We start from the raw sequence: 19,942 nt of genomic DNA, 5'->3' as shown, positions 1-19,942 counted from the left end.
TGTTACTGCTTAGTCTGAAGTTAGTATATACTTTAAATATGGTGTAGAATTTTAGTTTTCAGGTGTGAAGAGGTTGCTATGATCTTATTTAAGGATTTCTATGGACAAAAAAAATTAGGTTTTAGACCAATTTTTTTATGTCAGAAAAAATATGAATATTGAATTTTTTTCCCTGCTCATATTTTCTTAATGTTCTCAGTGGTTTTTGTTGGGGGGAAGTGATGTTTGATTGTTTATCAAACCATAATAAATATGTAATCCACCTATTTTGCAATAATTGATTTGAGAGTATGCTTACAGGTAGAATGTGATCTGTGGTGTATTTACTGTAAATTTTGTGAAGGGAACATAGTTTTATTTTCAGGTGCTAGGGTAAGATTTTGAGGCAGTCCTTTACAACTTTAATAGTTATTATTATTTTTAACTAAAATAATAACTATAAACTAAATAACTATAGTCATCCATTTCAATACAAACTTCCTCTGGATAGAGGAGGCAGTACTTAACTTTGATTTCAGTGCTGTGTGGCACAGGGGGGGAGTAAGGATTGTTCAGAGGAGCCTGCAAGTATTTCTTCCCAACACAGAGTGTTTTCTGAGGCTGTCAGTCATCCCTGTGAACGTGCTGGTGGAGACACTCATGGGGGACCTGGGTGGTTATTGGGGAGTAACCCTGTGCTTCACTTCTGCAGCCTTTCAGAAAGGAGACAGCCATGGCCACAGAAATTGGCTCCCCGCCCCGATTCTTCCACATGCCGAGGTTTCAGCACCAGGCCCCTCGGCAGCTCTTCTACAAGAGACCTGACTTTGCCCAGCAGCAGGCAATGCAGCAGCTCACTTTCGATGGGAAGCGGATGAGGAAAGCTGTGAACAGAAAGACCATCGACTACAACCCCTCTGTAATTAAGTATTTGGAGGTTAGTTGGTTTTCTGGTTTTGTTTTCTCTCCTGGCGTTCCAGCTTGGAGTGCAATTGAGTGCCTGGCACGTTGTTGTGACTTTTTAGTGAACAAAAAAAACCTTGAATAAGGTAATTGTTCTTATTTTTCTTTTGAAATACAAGTTTTCCCAAAATGGGAGATAAGCCATTACCTCTTCCCCTCCAAAACTTGGGGACTATAAAAATGTTTTCTCATTGTTTTACTAACTAGCACTGCAACTTGCACTATGGTCTCTGAAAATCCCTTTCTGTACAGTTAATGGAACAACTTAAAGGAAGCTTTGTTGAATAAATGTTTCTCTAAAAATGTTTATTTAGCTCTCAAGGGGTGGTATTAATTTCTCAAGAAATACAATATTATGGTCAAGATTTACTGTGCAAGTACTGGATATTAGCTCAGAAGAAATAGAAGCAAATCTGCAAATACAGAAATTGGTGGAATCTCAACAGTGACATTACAAAAACATGATGAAATTAATTCAATCTGCTGTGCCCAGAGCATGATTATAGCTTGTAATTAACAACTAGAAGATTTTCTTAATAATAAATTTAGATTGTCTTCTCAGATCTGTTTAAACACTGAACATTTAAAACATATTCTTGTATTTTAAGAATGCCTCCAAAAAGATTCTGTTAGCAGTAGACTAATTCTAAAAATATAATTTTAGTAATTCAGGACCTTTTTTACTGTGGCAAAAAGGAGCACAGTCAAACTTCTGTTTATTAGAATAAAATAATAAAAATCAGATCTGTATGTCTTGGACACACAAAATTAGGAAACATGAGAATCCCATTTCACTCCCTGCTTCAATACTGCTGATCTATTTTGATGTAGTTCTATTAAAAAAAAGGCTTATATGTAATTTGCTTTTGGATTAAGAAATTCTAGGAAACTGTAGGCAAACAGGGCCAGTGTTTCACCACCCTCACTGTAAAAAATTTCTTCCTTCTCCCTACTCTGAATCTCCCCTCTTAGTTTAAAACCATCACACCTTGTCCTGTCACAACAGGCCCTGATAAAAAGTCTGTCCCCATCTTTCTTACAGGCCCCCATTAAGTACCAGAAGTCCACAGTAAGGCCTCCCTGGAGCCTTCTCTTCTCTAGGCTGAACAACCCCAACTCTGTTAGCATTTCTTCATAAGAGAGGGGTTCTATCCCTCTGAGCTTTGTGGCTTCCTCTGGACCCACTCCAAAAGGTTCCTGTCCTCCTTGTGCTAAAGCTGGACACAGTACTCCAGGTGGAGTCTCACCAGAGCAAACCAGAGTGGCAGAATTACCTCCCTTGACCTCCTGGCCACATTTCTTTTGATGTGTGGATCAAACCCAGGATAGGGTTGGCCTTCTGGGCTGCAAGTGCACATTGGCTGCTCATGTCCAGCTTTTCATCCACCACTACCCCCATAAGTCCTTCTCAGGGCTGCTCTCAGTCACATCATCCCCCAGACTGTATTGATATCAAGGATTGGCCTTACCCAGGTGCATTTCTTTGCACTTGGCCTTGTTCAACCTCATGAGGGTCACATGGGCCCACTTCTCAAGCTTGTTCTAGGATGGCATCCTGTCCCCTGGGGATGTCAGTCACACTGCTCAGCTTGATGTCAGCTGCAAACTTGCTGTGGGTGCACTGCATCCCACTGTGTCACTGACAAGGGTATTAAATAGCACTGGTCCCAGTACAGACCCCTCTGAGGGACACAACTTATCACTGAGCTCCATCTGGACATGGAGCTGTTGTCCATAACCCTCTGAGTGTGACCATCCAGCCAATTCCTTATCCACCAAACAGACCACTCAATAAATAGCACTGGTCCCAGTACAGACCCCTCTGAGGGACACAACTTATCACTGAGCTCCATCTGGACATGGAGCTGTTGTCCATAACCCTCTGAGTGTGACCATCCAGCCAATTCCTTATCCACCAAACAGACCACTCAAATCCACCTCTCCACTTTAGAGGCAAGGCTGTTGTGGGGGACTGTGTCAAAGGCCTTATGAAAGACAACATCCACAGCTCTTCCCTTGTCCACTTCTGTGTACTCCATCACAGAAGGCCTCTAGGTTGGTCAGGCAGGACTTGCCCTGGGTGGGGCCATGCTGGCTGTCTGCAATCACCTCCCTGTCCTCCAGTTACCTTAGCATAGCTTCTAGGAGGATCTGCTCCATGATCTTCCCAAGCACAGAGGAGGGTGGAGCTCACCTGTTGTCTGTTACAAGAGTGTGACATGCTGTATAGGGCTGCTCCTTTCATACTTTTAAGATGCAATTTTAAATGAGCTGCTTACTCTGGAATTAAGATTTTAAACATTCTTGAATCTTTTGCTTATGTTGTGTGAATTCTGCAGGCTTCCTGGGACCCTTTAACTGAATTAATTCTAAAGTCTTTGGTATGCTTTGGAATCTCCCAAGCAGGCTGTCAACGTGTTCTTCATTTTCTGTTGTTTAAAAATGAGATCTAGTGGTGGCGTGGTGTTTAAAAATGAGATCTAGTGGTGGCATGAACCAGGAATTGTTCTTTCTTTTTCTTTCCAGAACAGAGTATGGCAGAGAGACCAGCGAGATATGCGAGCAATCCAGCCTGATGCAGGATATTATAATGATGTAAGTAAAATCCTTCTATTCCCTGATGTAGTTTTGTGGATAAAATTTGTCCAGAAAATTGGAAGGCTTCTGCATGTCAGCTGAGCTTAGCTTTTTGTCCACAAGAGGCCTTGAAGATACAAAAGGGTGTCTTTTGAACATCTCTACCAACTTCTAATAATATCCTTGCAAATGCAAAGCTTAATAGGTGTTCAGAATGTATACTTACAGATTCTGGTTAGAAAAGTCATTTCTAAATCTTTTGTTTTTTCCCTTATAGTTGGTCCCTCCCATAGGAATGTTGAACAACCCCATGAATGCTGTAACAACAAAATTTGTTCGGACATCTACTAATAAAGTAAAATGCCCAGTGTTTGTTGTCAGGGTGAGTATGGTCTTGGGCTTTCTTCACTGTATTGTCTTAACTTAGAGTGATGTTAGCTGAAGAAAGAAGCAAGATAACAGTTAAAGCATTTTCAAATAAAATCAGCCTATGGAATATATGTGCTGCTTCTGTGTCTAGTCTTTCTGTGGGGGGTTTCAGGAAATTAAATGGTAAGGGCTGAGTACAAAATTTATTCTCAAAACTTGAGATACACTTTCTACACTTTAACTTTTTTTTCTCATTTGAGGAGGCTACTGTATCTTGATTCACAGGAAAAAAGGCAACTTGGTCCCTGTGGTGGCTTACTCTTGTAACATCTTTTGAGAACCTTTCCATGCTGTCAGCAGTATTATTTAGTATGAATATTGCATGCTAGAAATCTGTTGGTGCCAATAAGGTTCTCTATGACTAGATTTTTTCATTGCTTTTACAATGGGCTTTGTCCTGTTGTTAAAAAGCCAGAAGCCTCCTGGCACTGTTCTGCTTTTTTGACTCTTGCATCTTCTAGAAAGTCACTCAGTAAATTCCAGTTCTGCAAATTGCCTGGAAGAAGCTTATGATGTACTTGGAGGATTGTGAAGATACATTTGAATGCACAGTTTAAATTTTTCTTTTGCAGTGGACTCCTGAGGGGAGACGCTTGGTCACTGGTGCATCTAGTGGAGAGTTTACTTTGTGGAATGGACTGACTTTCAATTTTGAAACAATATTGCAGGTAAATTCATCTGTCAAGATTTATGTGTATTTCCTTGAGGTTTCAGAGCATGTTTTAGAAACACATTTCATCCATCTCATCCTGGGTTTGTGGTTTAAGTGCAGTAATGGGAGGCTTAGAAGTTTTTTATTCTACTCTGACCCCATGTCAGACTGTGGCTATAAGCAATTCATTTAATGCTTTTCATTCCATCTCCATATGCTATACTAACTGTCTCAAGAACATACTAGGAGTATTTATAATAATAATTCTTTGCTTCTCTGCTGCAAAACACCTGTGGCTGAGGAAGAGTTTTTTCCTAATTAAAAAAACTTTTCAGAAACAAAATATACTCTTCATTTATTACTTAGAAGACCATTGTGTATAGAGTAAAGGATTTTTTTCCCCAATAAAATCTGAAATCTAGCCTAGGTCATCATTGTTTTCATTTCTGTGTTGCAGCCGTTGAGTAGGAGCTTTCCTAACTTTTGTGTTTGTGTGGGTCAGATAGTATTTCAACAAGTGTGCTAGAAGTTCTGTTTCTGAATTTGCAGGCTCACGACAGCCCTGTAAGGGCTATGACTTGGTCACACAATGATATGTGGATGCTGACAGCAGACCACGGGGGATATGTGAAATACTGGCAGTCCAACATGAACAACGTCAAGATGTTCCAGGCACATAAGGAGGCGATTAGAGAGGCCAGGTTTATACACAATATACCATTTTCTGTAGTACCTATTGCCATGGTTAGACTGTTCTCTGAGTGTATTCTGGGTGCAGAAATGCATGGGTTCTGTCAGATTCTGGGAGACTTCCTGCACCACATAAACACAGTACTTCCTTTTGTTTCCACACTCTCCCCGTTTTGCTGGCACCTTTCTGAGTTAGTGTTGTCCCAGTATCCGCCTCTGCAATATGTTAGAGATGTATTTGTCTGCCGCATTTTGCACTGGTATTCTTTTCATTTTTCTATGGTGACAATGTGTATCAGTTATTCCTTTTTATACGCACTGTGTAAGACGACGATTTCATTCCAAATAAAGAATTCAGTCTTTAATAATCTTAACTGAATAAAATATAAAGCCTTCAGAAATAAAAACACCTGCATAGTTCTCACGAAATAATAAAACGCTAAATAAAGTGAAGAACTGCTTGGCTTGGTGAAGCCAAGACTTCCAGTAATACTAAATACCCACGCAGACTGCCACGTACAGAAGTCTAATGTTAATACTGAATGGGTTCCTCAAGCTTGAAACTGTAAGCAAGCCATTGAAAAGAAGACTGTAGGATATTCTCTTGGTTCAGTGTCGATGCCTCAGTTGTGCAAATGTCTATTTCTATAAAAAATGGAATCTAAAGCGATACTATCAGTAAGGTGTAAATGAAGGATGTTTCTAAAGCAAACCTGCACGTAATCTTTAGTAAGATCTGGAAACGTTTTTAAAGTGAGCCTGAAGAGAAGCTGCAGATCCAAAATGAAGCTAAAGCAGTGTTTCTTCGGGTTGAGTTGCTGGCCCCTGGTGATAAAGGTTCACTGCCACAAAAGTACTTTCCACTAAAGTCACCATTTTTCTTTGATAGGGTGCAGCATTTTCTGCCAGAGCTTGGTTATGAGATGTGCTTGCATTGGATTCAGTTACTGTCTTGACTATCATGGCCATACACTGAATTTCTCTACTAGTTTAAGCCCTTTCCTGATCATAAAGATCTAGGATTTCACGAGGGCTCCCTCATGGTCTTTCACTGCAACAGAAAGGGAGTGAGTGCCTGTCAGTTGCTGGAGATGTTCTGGCTCTAATCACTTGGCTAAATAACTGCTTGCTTTTCCAGTGACTTTCATCAAGCGATACTGACTGCTCAATCTGGAAGCTTCTTCTGTGTCTGTAGGATTCTTTTCATGGTGTTGATGGGGTGTAATAAGAGGGATATTTTTCCAAATTACTTTTACAATATGTGGTACACTTGTTTTATATACCCTTTTTTTCCAACAGTTAATCCAACTAGCATTTTCCTGTGAGCAGCTTTCCCTTATTTTTGCTTCTCTGCTGCAAAGCACCTGTGGCTGAAGAGGAGTTTTTTCCTAAGAACTGTTCTGTGCTTCTACAGTGTCACTTTCTTATGGTATTACCAAACATGAAAATCTAGGGTGACCATTACCAAATCATACTGCTGTTGCTTCTCATCCTGCAGAGAAGGTGCTACCATGTGCAGTCGTAGGTAGGAAGGTGCTAAGAATAAGTTCTGGATTTTTTCTTCATTTGACAGGGGACAGCCATGCAATAGTAATCCTATGCTAAATTCATGCCTTGTGGTGGTGTCATTTGGGCAGGCACTGTATTCACTTAAAAATCCCTATGTGCAATGCATCCTTCAGTGTATAACACATTACAGTATAATTTTGCCCTGTCTGAGAAGCATAGATAAACTGTTAAATGCTGACTTCTTTCCCCTGCTGTGTGTCTTCATGTAACAGTTTCTCACCCACGGATAATAAATTTGCTACATGCTCTGACGACGGCACTGTTAGAATCTGGGACTTTCTACGTTGCCATGAGGAGAGAATTCTTCGAGGTATGTGTACCAAAAGTACTGATTGGGGTGTTTCAAGAGGGGGAAGGAAAAAGAAAACAAACCTTTTTTTGACTAGGTTTTCAAAATCCATAAATATCAGCTTGTCTACATTTTTGTATTACATCCCTGTCTTAAATCCTCCAAACAAGTTTTTGTTTGGCTGCTGCTGTAGGTGCCTTATAACCTCCAGGTAGGCTGCAGCTCACCACGGCGTCACTCTGTTTGCTGTCCACTTAAGCTCTAAACAGTGGAGGTGGATGTAAGGACTCTTTTCTGCTGATGATGTTGGTAGAAACAGGAATACCTTCCTCTTTCTCCAAAGCTTAATCTTTGTGACCACTTTTTCTTCAGAACAAGCATCTTCATGCAGAGGATTCCATTCTTTTCATTGGTTTCTTCAGAGGCAAGGTAGTTACTTTTTCGTAGTCCTTAATAGGAGAAGGGCATTTAGGTGGAGAAAACAAGTACATATTGATCACTTCATACATAGCACATGCAAATAATCCTAGCTTTAGTTCAATAGTTTTATGTCTAGCATCTGTGTGTGCTAACTTCTGGTGTCTTCCCACTGGCCTTGTTGAGATTTCTTCTTCTCTTGTTCTAATCTTGATGGAGCAATGGCAGTAGCTCCTGACAGCCATTCCTTTCTTGCAGAAGATGTCAAAGATACATAATTTAATAGGGGAAGGTATTAAAGACTGCCATGAGATTGGGGATTGTAGGAATGCAGATAAACTGCAAAGCAGGTATGCAATAAAAATGTGGAATTTCAGTTGGAGGTGTGTGAGCTTGTTCAGTGCCTTCCTAAACTAAGGATTTTTTCTTTTCTGAAATCAAGCTTCCAACTTGGACCTGCATTATGTGTTTTATGAAGTAGAGCTCTCCCTCTTTCTCTTGACTCTTAAACTCTCTTAATTTACTAAATGCATTACTTTTAAGCACCACTACTTTGAGAAGACATTGTGTTCTTGCAACGGTGATGCTCTAGCAGAATCTGTGTATAGACATTATGGTAGGTGTGCTGCCAAGCAGATTTGTAGGCTATGTTATTTACTATTCTGGTAGGACCCAAACAGATCTGGGTCTGTTTTTCCTGATGCTTTACAAAACAAATCAACCTGGGCTAAACACATTCTGTACCCTCCTCCACATTTCTGCTAATCACTCATTTAAACTGTGTGGAGGAAAATGGGGATTGTCTCCATGTAGAGTTGTCAAGATTACAACAGGAGGGATACTTACACATTGTTTGAACATTCTGCATAAAGCAGGAGTAAAGCATTTGATTTAGGTCATAGAGAACAGAACTTACATTGTTTCCTTCCATTACCTTGTGTACTTGAACATTCTGATGATGATTATAGGTCAAATGGAATTATGGTTTAATTTCTTATAGCTTATATCAATATACAATTTTTAGTTTGCAAAATAGCTCTATAAAGAATACCTTTGCTTCTTATATGATGTATCCATACATTGTTTATAGAAGTTGGAAATACTTGGAAAACTTTACATCTCTAGATTAGACAGGGCAGATTATTCCTTGTTTCCAATGTCAAATAGTCAAAAAAAAAAAAAAGGCCAGAACAACCAAATCCCTACCCCAAACCAAACACCACTACAAACCAAGAATAATACTCAGCCCCCCCTGAGTGCTGGGAGCACATTTCTGCAAAACATGCAAGTTTGATAGAGTTTTGGTCCCTAGCACTGTTAAATATGATCAAAAGACATACTTGAAAGAGCTGCACGGGTAACACTTGAGTAGATTTCTTGGTGGAAAACACAAGCTTTTGTTTTGAAGATGTTTTAGGAAACATCTTCAGCTAAGAACTTGTGCCATTGCCAGTTAGTAAATGAAAATTCTGTTGGCAGTTAAATAAAAATCTATTTCATTATTTACAAAAAGCTTTTAGGTCAAATACCATGCATACGTGAAAGAGCTGCACGGGTAACACTTGAGTAGATTGCTTGGTGGAAAACACAAGCTTTTGTTTTGAAGATGTTTTAGGAAACATCTTCAGCTAAGAACTTGTGCCATTGCCAGTTAAATGAAAATTCTGTTGGCAGTTAATTAAAAATCTGTTTCATTATTTACAAAAAGCTTTTAGGTCAAATACCATGCAAAGGAGTCCTTTTCTGTTTCCTACTCTCACAAAGTGCTTCAGCTGTGCTGGTAAATGTTGGTGCTGTGAAGTTCAAGGGATTGATTCTACAGTGTAGTTTGGGTCCAGAGCTTTGCTCTATGTTAAAGTATTCTTCAGGTTATCACACTGAAAAATTAAATGAAACTTTATGAACACAGCTGGCTATAAATTTAAAGATCACTCCCAGGGATACAATATCAAGATATGATTATGCCTGCTGACTTTTTGGTAACAAATCAAGGAACAGATTTTAAACACAGACTTGAGGACTTCAATGCTAAGGAATGCTTCTAAAGCAATAATACAAAGAGCTTTAGAGGTACTGGGATGAGTTTTGCTGCTATAGAAGAGACAAGATTCTATAACTTGTTACATGCTTTTGGTTGCACTGTAATGAAATAATAGAGTTTTACTATATTACTCTGGAACAATTCCAGTCTTAACTTCCAAAGAGGAAAACAAATTGGAAGTGGTAAATTACACAGGACTTGTTAAGATCTTGCTGGAATTCTTATATAGCTGTCTACAGTAGGCTACACAATTTTTTTTCAGTAGTTAAAGCCAGGAAAACATGAACTGCCTGAGAAACAGTAACTGTATTCAGCTTCCTTTTATTTTGTCAAAGGGAAAATAAACAGGACACACTGTTTGCTCTTCATACATAGTGCCAGAAATCCTCAATCTGTTATCTTTCATCTGGCTCAGAGTCCCTTTGTTGCCTGTCTTTTCACTAATTTACATTGCTTTGCTGCTGTTTCTATCCTGGTGGCTTTCCAGGGCATAGTAGGTGGAGCTTGAGTGTTTTGTCAGAACTATGTGCAGATTTATCAGGCTCCTTTTGAAAATCATAAAGAAAGAAGATTAAAATCTTCCATTCCTTTGAGAACTATCTTTAAGTAGATTAATCTTCAGGTGAATTATCTTAGCAGAATGTGAAGGTGGGGGAGATGGTGTTGTCATACATCTGCTTGCTTCCACTCAGCCCAGTGACTGTCTCCTGAAGTAAAGGTGCTGTGCTCCTAATTCTTCCCTGGTAGTTTTCACCTGTGTTGATTTCTGTCATGTTACCATCTTGAGGATGATAACAAGTACAGTTTGGTGCACTTATTAAATAGATAGAATTGAGCTTTTTATGTTAAAATTACAAGATATAGAAAGCAGTCTATAGCAGTATTTTGTTTTCATGACAATCTGTTACTCTGAAAGGCATTTCCAATAATGACATTTGTAACAAAACACTGCCAGGTCTTTAGTTTAAACAGTTGAAGTGAGATTGATTCCAGGAATATAAACAGTCCATATTTCTGTAAGAACATACACACTGATGGCTTTTAATAATGTTAGTTATATCTAGTGAACAAATATACACATTAAGAGCTTGTCTCTTTATATTTCTATTAAGAAATTGTTATTATTTGGCTGATGGCTGTGAATCTCTTGAGTACTGGATCTGTGCTGATGTGTCCCCAAGAACATTTTAGATAGATCACTAGCAGACATGATTCCTTAATTATTCCCAGCTTGAAGTCATGGGTTAGGAGGCTACGAACACACTAATGTCAGTTCCACTGTCCTTCCCTCTCCTTCCTATCAGTCACACACACACAGCCCAGTAGAAATGTGTGCTGGGGAGGACTGTGAGGTTTTCATTCTGAAAGCCAGATGAGCTGTATGTTCCCAGGATTTCAAAGGTTGCCTGGCTTAAATAGCTCTTTTGACAAAGATGACTGTAGCCAGCTCTGAAGGATAGTAAGCCAGGATTTGATAAACTGTTTTATAGATAAGTTTTTTCTATTTACTGGCTGTAAAACAGAGTAATACACTAAATGATCTTCTAGCTAAACTAGTAGATGTGGATAGAGATTTTTCTTATCCTAATTTGAACAGGTAAAAGCAATCCTTTACATTTTGTCTGGATTTAAACATGCAGTTTGTGACAACTTGTAATTTCTTAGTAGTACTTGATTTACTCTAAGGAAAGTATTTTGCCTGTCTTTAATAATGTTGTTCTGCCTGGAATTTCCTGCTCAGGCAAAACACCAGTGCAGAAATTTCTCTTATAGTATAACTTGTATGTGTGTACATGCTGCCAGAAGTTGCAGTAATCATGGTAAACTTTTTTTTCATCTGATCACAAGTTTTGAAAAGATTTCTCCACAGCTAGTCATACTGAAATAACTGGAGGATTTATTTCCCTCTCACTCAATCTTCATTAGCAAATAAAATACCAGAAGTGTCTTTAGTTCCCTATTACATGTTTGTACAGTCTGCACTTTTGTGAGTGAAGGATCTCTTTAAAGTTTTTTGACATCCATTTTCTCATATAGCAAATCTTGTCCTTAAATTTAAAGATGTTTTCAGGGGTTAAAAGGAACTAGAGCACCAGAGCTACGTATTCACTTTGGTCCTTCACTTCTAAACATACATAACAGCTCTTTTTCTAGCCCTTGAAGCAGCTAGTTTCTAAAACTGTTGCCTTTTCCTGGAATGCAATTAAACACTACATTAGTTAACTGAAAAACAAACAAACAAACAACCCTATGTTGCCAATTCCATCTTTAGTCCCTTTAGGTGAGGGAAGAAGATGAAAACAGAAAGATGGAAATCTTTTTGTCCTCCTTGTCTCAGCAGGGAGAGAAAACCAAGCATGTGTGTTGATACCCTGTTTCTTGTAAGGAGACATAGTGTTTAAACCTTCATTTGGGGGGAGCTTGCTTCTTTGTACTGGCAGGATTTCAGGTATATCAGATATGTCTTTTAGTCTACTTATACATCCATAAATGAATTAATATTAGAAGGATTTTTGTTCCTCAGAAAAAAGGCCTGAGGTGAGACCTGGCTGATATTGGCACCAGCCATATCAATCTAAAGAAGGAAGTTCCTTGGATTTTTAAACTTAAAGATGTAGCTGATTCAATACTAGCATTTCAGAACAGCTTATCTCCTCTGTTGGTGGGTTTTAGTGTGTCAGCTAATGTTACAAGTCTCTGATCTTCATGAATCTTCATTGCCAAAGCAAAGTTTGGAGTGAGGGGGAGCGATAAGTTGGAGCTAAGTCTTTTGAGGTACAGTTGTGCTCTAAATGGCTGTACATCAAACTTTTTGTGTTCTAGACACAAGAAATGTTAGGGAGCTCACTCACTGGGACGTTAATAGCAAATCTGTGAGGGTGTTTTTCTTCAGCAGTTCAAATCACTTGCACAACTGGTGATGCAGGAGCCCTTTTATTCTGCTGTGGGTATTGTACCAGTCCTGGTGATGCTTCTTTGGGGTTGAAAGCATAGTAGGCTCTTTACAGCTTTATCTCATTAGGAATACTCTCTGTTTCCTTTGTAAAAATGAGTTACAAATATTTTTTACAATTTCCAGCTTCATAAATGGAAGTTAAAACACAAAATATATTTTGCTAGCATCTTTTTCCACAGTTAGGTAACAGCAAAGACTTGAATGTGAATACTTATACATCTTCCTGAGCTCATAGATAACCTCAGCCATTGCTGCTTGCTAGGGTGGTGGGTATAACCTACAGTAAATGGGAAGAATCTCTCTTGCATGAGGCTACTAAAAAATGTTCAGGTGTCATCTAGCAACTCAGTTTTATTTGGTTTATATTGTAGTTCACTTCTGAGTAACGTTAAAGTACAACATACTAAGTCTTAGAATTCTGATTCTCATCTAGAATCTAGTGTTTTAAAACTCCTGAAAAGTTAGTGAGTAAGAATATATAGAATTCTCAAAGAATGACTAAAAGAGATCATGAGAGATGAACCACAACACCATGCTATAAAAGAAAAGTTATACCAAACACTTCTGTCAACTTTTTTGGTGAGACAGTGATGAAGAGACACTGTGCAAGAATTGGATTATTTCAGATCCAATTTTGATATCCTTTTCCCCCCTGAAAGTAATCCTGAAGCTGAAAGTTATATAAACTCTCACACTGAGTCCAAGGGCAAACTTTACAATAAAGAGGGTGATATTTGTAATACATCCATTTTGTGAAGCTTGGAGGAACATTGAGGCACATGTTTCACAGGACAGCCAGCTCTCAGTGCTGCTGAGAGACACCATACTTAACAACTTTTATGATCCCATCATGAGGATTTCTTGCTTCTTTTTGTGTGTTTGATAATGGCAAGAGGTAGATAAATACTGAACTAGGTGAAACCTTTTTTTATGGTTAGTTAGTATAAATACTTCAGTGGCAAGAACTTTCATCTATTGTGACTACATTTAGAAATAAACATAATATGGGAGGAAACTCCTCATAGTGTTCAGGATTTATGTACAGTGAGAATCACTGATGGAGCAGTGACCTTTGTCCTCAAGCCCTTCTCATCTTTGCTGAGAAATTAAAACGCTGTTTTAAGTGGATTATGTTGGTACTAATGAAGAAAATTCAGAACTACAGAGGCATTTAAATACTGATGCTCATGTGGTACCAGTCTTCCTCTCAGCACAAGTGCCACTGTTGAAAAGGATGCAGGTTGTGTGCACTAAGGATGGTGGTTTCTGGTATCTGCTCACCAGTACTTGTCCTGTCAGAGGTTCTCAACAGAAACAAAACAATCTGGAGCTAGTCTTACATGAGTTAGATTAGTAACTCACCTTCTATGTTAAAATCTTACATGGATAAACACTCAGGGTCAGGCACTTCATTTATTATTTTTATAAATTAATTTTATGCTATTTCAGAATAAATGGTAGAAGTCTTCAAAAAACACAACCCCCTGGTGAAAATAATTATGTCAGTTCTTAGAAACTTTCCTTGAAGGATTCTTGACTCCACTTTTTCCTCTGTGTGTGGATTAAAGGGACCACTTCTTTTTTTTTTAATCTCTTGTCATATCCTGTAATTACTTTACTAAAAGTTTTTCTGCAGCTAGGTAAGCATAGCCTTCACAAAGAATTTATTTTATTTTGCATAGTTTCAGTTTTGCCTGCTCAAATTATTTCCTATTGTAGCACACTTAGCTATGGGTGATACTGTGCCTTTAGCAGTGAGATGCTTTACATCAACTTGGATCATATGAATAACATTGCAGCTCTCATATTTAAGGTTACACGTTCATATAGACAGCCAGGTGCTGGGAGAGGTAGCTTGAAAATGTTTTCCCTAAAATACAGTGGTTTTTGGTTTTTTTCCCCCTCTCTTCCATAGCTGCCTGACCTTATTTATGAGTAAACTAGTCCTGTACATTGCATGTTGCACTTGTGGGAAGACACAGAGTCAAAAGAGAAACTGGGGAATGTGCTGAAATGGGGCTGTATAAAAGACAAGATGAGGGGAAAATAACAATCCTGAAAAAAACTGGGTGAAAGGTGGCTGGAAATGAGAAGGGTAGCAAATGGGAGGCAAGTGTGTAAGCTGTGTCAGTGTGAACAAACTCAATACAAAAGCTGGTGTGAGGATTGAGACAAGATAGTGGCAAGGTGAGCAAGGAGATGGGAATGAGGTGATGGAAGCCAATGGAAGTTATCCTCTGGGCATTGTGGGAATTAATTGGGGCAAACTGGGGTTCTGTGGCTGAATGACACACTGACACAAGCAGTATATAACATACCAAAACTGCCTGTATATATACTCTGATGTGTGTGTGCAAATATCTCATAGTACCTATTTATATACACTTTCCCCCCTACTCTGTCAAATTTTATGTTCTGTCATAACTACTTGTGACTCAGGTTGAGGTTGAGCAGAGTTAGGAACACATTCTGTATTTGTGTAAATTTGGTTTCTGTGGCTGAATGACACACTCTGACACAAGCAGTATATAACATACCAAAACTGCCTGTATATATACTCTGATGTGTGTGTGCAAATATCTCATAGTACCCATTTATATACACTTTCCCCCCTACTCTGTCAAATTTTATGTTCTGTCGTGACTCTTTGTGCCTCAGGTTGATGAGGTTGAGCAGAGTTAGGAACACATTCTGTATTTGTGTTTTTGTCCATTCTGTATTTGTCTTTGAGTGCAGTTTTAGTGAGTGACTGATGTCATAATTCCTGCTATAACTAGGAGAAAGCTGTCTACAAAACTTCTTATGTTTTTTAATGGTCCCTAAGAAGTAATGTGGATTTCTTTTTTCCCCCTCTCAGTGCAGTTTTAGTGAGTGACTGATGTCATAATTCCTGCTATAACTAGGAGAAAGCTGTCTACAAATGGAGTAAAACTTATGTTTTTTTAATGGTCCCTAAGAAGTAAAGTGGATTTTTTTTTTTCCCCCCTCTCCAAGTTAGGACAATTTAATAGCTCAAAAAAGCAAATATCAAACAGTTGCTTTTCAGACCTAAGGCTAATTCTGGATTGCTTCAGTGGAGAATATAATTAAGGCACATATGTGCTGCATGCTTCTGCAAAAGGGAGTTGATGAGGTTGAGCATACAAACATGGTCAAAGAAGATGATTTTTCCTGTTGAAAGTATGTGTGTATTGCAGGTAAAGTAACTGCTTTGGAAATTTTATAAATTAGTATTTTATAGAGGAAAGGTTTTTTACAGTTTTGGGGTTTTTTTTAATTAAAAATTGATTGGGCTGCTAAGTGTTTTAGCTTTGAAGAAGGACATAGAAGCCATAGAGGAGAAAACTACAACTACTCTAAATATTTTTGTCTTGCAAAAAGTTTCACAGACTAAGTTTAAAAGTATCACAAACTAAGTTTAACATTTGTTCCATCCCAGACAGTCAGATTACTCTTTGTAATTCTTTCAGTGGAAGCATCTGAGCTTTCTACTTCTGCAAAACATTACACAGTCCAACTTAAGCTTTGTGTTGAACAATTTAAAGCACAGTTTAGTTACATATCTTTTTTTTTAAAGCATGGTATTTTCTTATCATTTGTCATACTGTATATAAATTGATTTTGTTCCAATAAAGATATTTAGGTAGGTGGAGCTATTTCAGATGTAACTACACCACATAAAGAAGCCATTGTGTCACTTCAGTAAAATTCTCTGATGTAGACAGAGCAAGGACTGCAAGTATCTTGCATATATTGCCTTCAAAGACAGAAAGTTACCTGTAACTGATTTTGACCATTAATAGAAATTGTGTGTGGAGCTTTGGTTCACCAAAATAAGCTTTTAAAGGGAACTTAGCTATTTTAAATATGAACCTTACTTGAGAAACTGGAAGCTAACTATAACAGGACTGGACTAGGTGCTTCTACCAAGTCCTCAAGATCTAGGAGAGTAAACTTAAAATTTTCCATTCAGAGAAGCTGAGTAATGTGTTCCTTTAGCTGCTTAAAATTGGGAAAACCAATATATTTTAGTAAAAAGCAAATGCAGTTTTCTGGTGTGTGGTGACAGATGGCTATTTTCTACCATATGTGCTTTTTTTTTTCTTTGCCTTTCTATTTAGAATGATGAGACATGAAGATATTTGAGATGTTATAAAAATCTTACTTTCTAAACTTCTATCACTTTAAATAACCTTCCTCTAAAAAGATTGATAACACTTGATAAATTAGCTTAACTGTAGCTATTCTAGCTCTCAGAGTAGGATGAATTGATGAAAAAAAGTGTAGCTCAATATCCACTCTTAGTATTATTATATACTAGTGCAACTCAAGTCTGTTTATGTAATACTTTCACATTTTAACTTCTCTGTATAGCTGACTTCTTTCTCTCTTCTCCAAGATGATTTTATTCTGTTTTACTTTTCTGTCTGTGTTCAGATTTAAGGGAGGAGTAGCTCTGGTGAGTATTTGCCATCCTCACATGGAGAATTTGAACAGCAAGACTTTTAACACTCTTCCTTGCTTAACACAAGGCCTGATGCTTATAAAGAACTATTTTTCATCGAGGTTGAGGTTCTTTCTGGCTTTATAAATAATCAGTGCACTTAAAGATTAAGAAAAAATAATCTGTGCCTTCTCTCAGTTCAGCAAGGAGCTGATTTTCACACACCTCCACACCCCCACAGACTTGCTATGGGAAAAACTTGTCCTGAGATATGGAGCATAGTTTCAGACAGAAGTAAAACATTTTCCTTCAAAAAGAGAATTTTCATGATACTTTTATATTGGGAGATACATAGCACAAATTAATGTATAAATGGTATTCACAGGTAAGTCATTTCCCACTTAAATACAAGTCTAATGGGAATGCCCAGAAGTTTCAGTTCAGATTCATTTGATATTCCACATATGTTACCACTAGAAAAATAAGTGTTATGGTCAAGTTAAAAGTGCTAAAAAAAGAAAATATTTTAATTGTTTTTCCTTCTCTAGTCCAGCAAAAAACACATTTAAAATACTATTTTGACTGGGAGAAGAGAGGGTGGGTGTCTTTTTCAGTTCTATTACAAGTTTGCTAGACCAGTGTGAGAGTTTTGCTTAGTTTTAGATATTTTGCAGTCTCTGTCCTTGAGGTTTTCAGAATAAAACTGGATAAACTCATGAGCAACCTGGTCTCACCAAATAGCTTTGAGCAGGAGGCTGAATAAGAGACTTCTGAGGTTCCTTCCAGCCTGACTTACCCTGTGATCCTATGATAGTGAATTCCCATGTTTTGTCAAAGGGGAAACAAAGGAATGAAAAATCTTCATTATTTAATTTTTACTTACCTTCAACTGTACACCAGCATGTGTGATTAAGTACATGACCTTCAAAAGACTATATAAAAAAATTATTTTAGTTTATTTTTCTTCCAGCTTTTAACATGCTTGAGGAAGTACACACTGTCTGTGTGGTCTGGAGGGTTTTGTTGATGTTTAGTGGCACTATTTCCAGAGGTGATAAATGTTTGGTCATTCCATGATGAATAATAGTTTGATTTAAGCACAACTGATATGCAGTTGTTCTATATGCATACATCATTTCAGTCAGTCTCTGTAGCTCTGCAGCCTTTATAATGGCACCCAGTGGCACATTTCTTGTTTCAAAACTGCAGTCCTGAAGTAGATTGTTTATGTAGTGTTGTAAACCTCTAAAGTACAGGCACAATTAAAATAGATTGAAAGTGTTTGCTTTAAAATAATTCAGATAACGGCTTCACTTCTTCAACTGAAGCAGCTGAGGTTTGTCCATCTGCTTTGTCATTCCTGTTCTTGAAGGTGCATTTCTCTAGATCATGTTTCTAAGTTCTCCAAAGGAACCATAGGTAGACCTGGTGTTTGTAAACATCAACCTTTATAGATAATTTTTAAGTAAAAGCTGAAATACACAGTATTTCATTATTCATGCCCACACCTCTGCCTGATGTTTCCTGACCTTGTGTCTAAAACCAATGAAGAATTTTCAAGTTTAAGCATATTAACAGAAGTCTGCACAAGATTAAATACAATCTTGAAGCTGCAATTATGCTGTTTTTCAAGCACTTGAAAAGTCCAAGCTGCATTTGCTCTGGTGTTTCTACTACAGCTGAGTTTAAAAAGGATTAACACCACATTTCAAAATCTGGAGAAGAAACTCCCCCTTCTGAATTGTAACAAATCAGTACCAAGGAGCAGTTGCATATGGAAAATACTACCTGGAGAGCTGTCAAGCATACTTGTATATAGCATAGCTACATGATCTAAAAATTGTTAGCAAGATGTCTGTATTTTCTAAAGGCTGACTAGGTCTGCAGCTTGATAGAGTGCAGTGTGTTACTGCTGTTTGTGCCTCATCAAGAGGCCTGCCCTTTCTTTGTCTGCCTTCTGCTCTTTCTTATCCATGGCAGAAATGATGTTTTCAGTTAGACCAGGTGATATAGTTAGAAAAAAAAAAAAGGGTTGGGTTTTGTTTGGGTGGGTTGTGTTTGGTTTTTGGTTTATTTTTAAAAGCCATAACAACCTGTCTTGACACAAACTTGCTTATGTTAGGTCATCTTATGCATTGGATAATAAGATGCCTTTTCCCTATGCATCTTGCTCTTAAATGCTCAAACAGCAGTGACTCTTTGTTGCTTCTCTAGCAGGAGCTTCACCTACTTAAAGTGAGCATATAAGGTGTTTTCTCTTTGGAATTGCATATATTCTCAAAATCATTGTTCTCCTGGCTAGTTTGCCTAATCTAGGTTAGGAATGTTGATACCATTGATGAGTATGGATTTCTGTGGATCACCATTCTCCTTTTGGAAGTCCTCCTTCTTCAGAGACTTACAAGTAAGCATATGGTATTAAGAAAAAATGAATTCACTCAGGCAATTCTTTTATTACATTAAATTTATTTATACTCTGCAGTTGTATTCTGGAGGGTTTTGGGCGAAGGTAGGTTCTCTCTTTCACACTATTCCCATCTTATCAGGAATATCCTTTGCTTCCAAAGGCACAGAAGGGAAAATGATCATTCCAGAAACCTACCTAAGCATGTCAGATGTGTAATGTCTGGAGCACGTGTTGCTTTTGCTGACAGTTTCAAACAGGGCGTTTGTAAAATGCAATCAGGAATTTTCATGCAAGTGTTGAACTTTAGAGTTTCCAAGTTCACATTCTAAAACTGGAATGATGGCAGCTCTAAATAGCAGGTGCAATCCTGCTAGCCATTGTTGTAGAGAGAGAACTGCTGCTTCCTGTCTGGAAAAAAAACATCCTGCTTGCTGAAAGGCTTCTTCACATGCTGCGTGCTTCTGTCCCACTTTGCCATTTTCTTCTCCCTGCATCATGGAATTCTTCAAGGAATGTACAGTCTTTCTCC

The 19,942-nt window shown here is 38.0% G+C and overlaps 1 protein-coding gene across 2 annotated transcripts in view; it reads left to right on the top strand.

The window, feature by feature from the left end:
* The first annotated feature begins 696 nt into the window (after positions 1-696).
* Positions 697-19,942, top strand: part of WDR33 (WD repeat domain 33) — a 50,937-nt gene continuing 31,691 nt past the window's right edge. For both annotated transcript variants that reach the window (XM_008938319.1, XM_008938318.1), the window contains exons 1-6: positions 697-916; positions 3,469-3,537; positions 3,797-3,901; positions 4,521-4,616; positions 5,150-5,301; positions 7,072-7,169. In XM_008938319.1, the coding sequence (XP_008936567.1) occupies positions 713-916; positions 3,469-3,537; positions 3,797-3,901; positions 4,521-4,616; positions 5,150-5,301; positions 7,072-7,169 (724 nt within the window). In that variant the 5' untranslated portion in view covers positions 697-712. The remainder of the gene's footprint in view (positions 917-3,468; positions 3,538-3,796; positions 3,902-4,520; positions 4,617-5,149; positions 5,302-7,071; positions 7,170-19,942) is intronic.

The sequence above is a fragment of the Merops nubicus genome, unplaced genomic scaffold, assembly GCF_000691845.1.
Source record: "Merops nubicus isolate BGI_N331 unplaced genomic scaffold, ASM69184v1 scaffold12074, whole genome shotgun sequence".
Classification (NCBI taxonomy): Eukaryota; Metazoa; Chordata; class Aves; order Coraciiformes; family Meropidae; genus Merops; species Merops nubicus.
The sequence above is the reverse complement of the archived record's forward strand: the minus strand, read 5'-3'. Positions and strand labels throughout refer to the sequence as shown.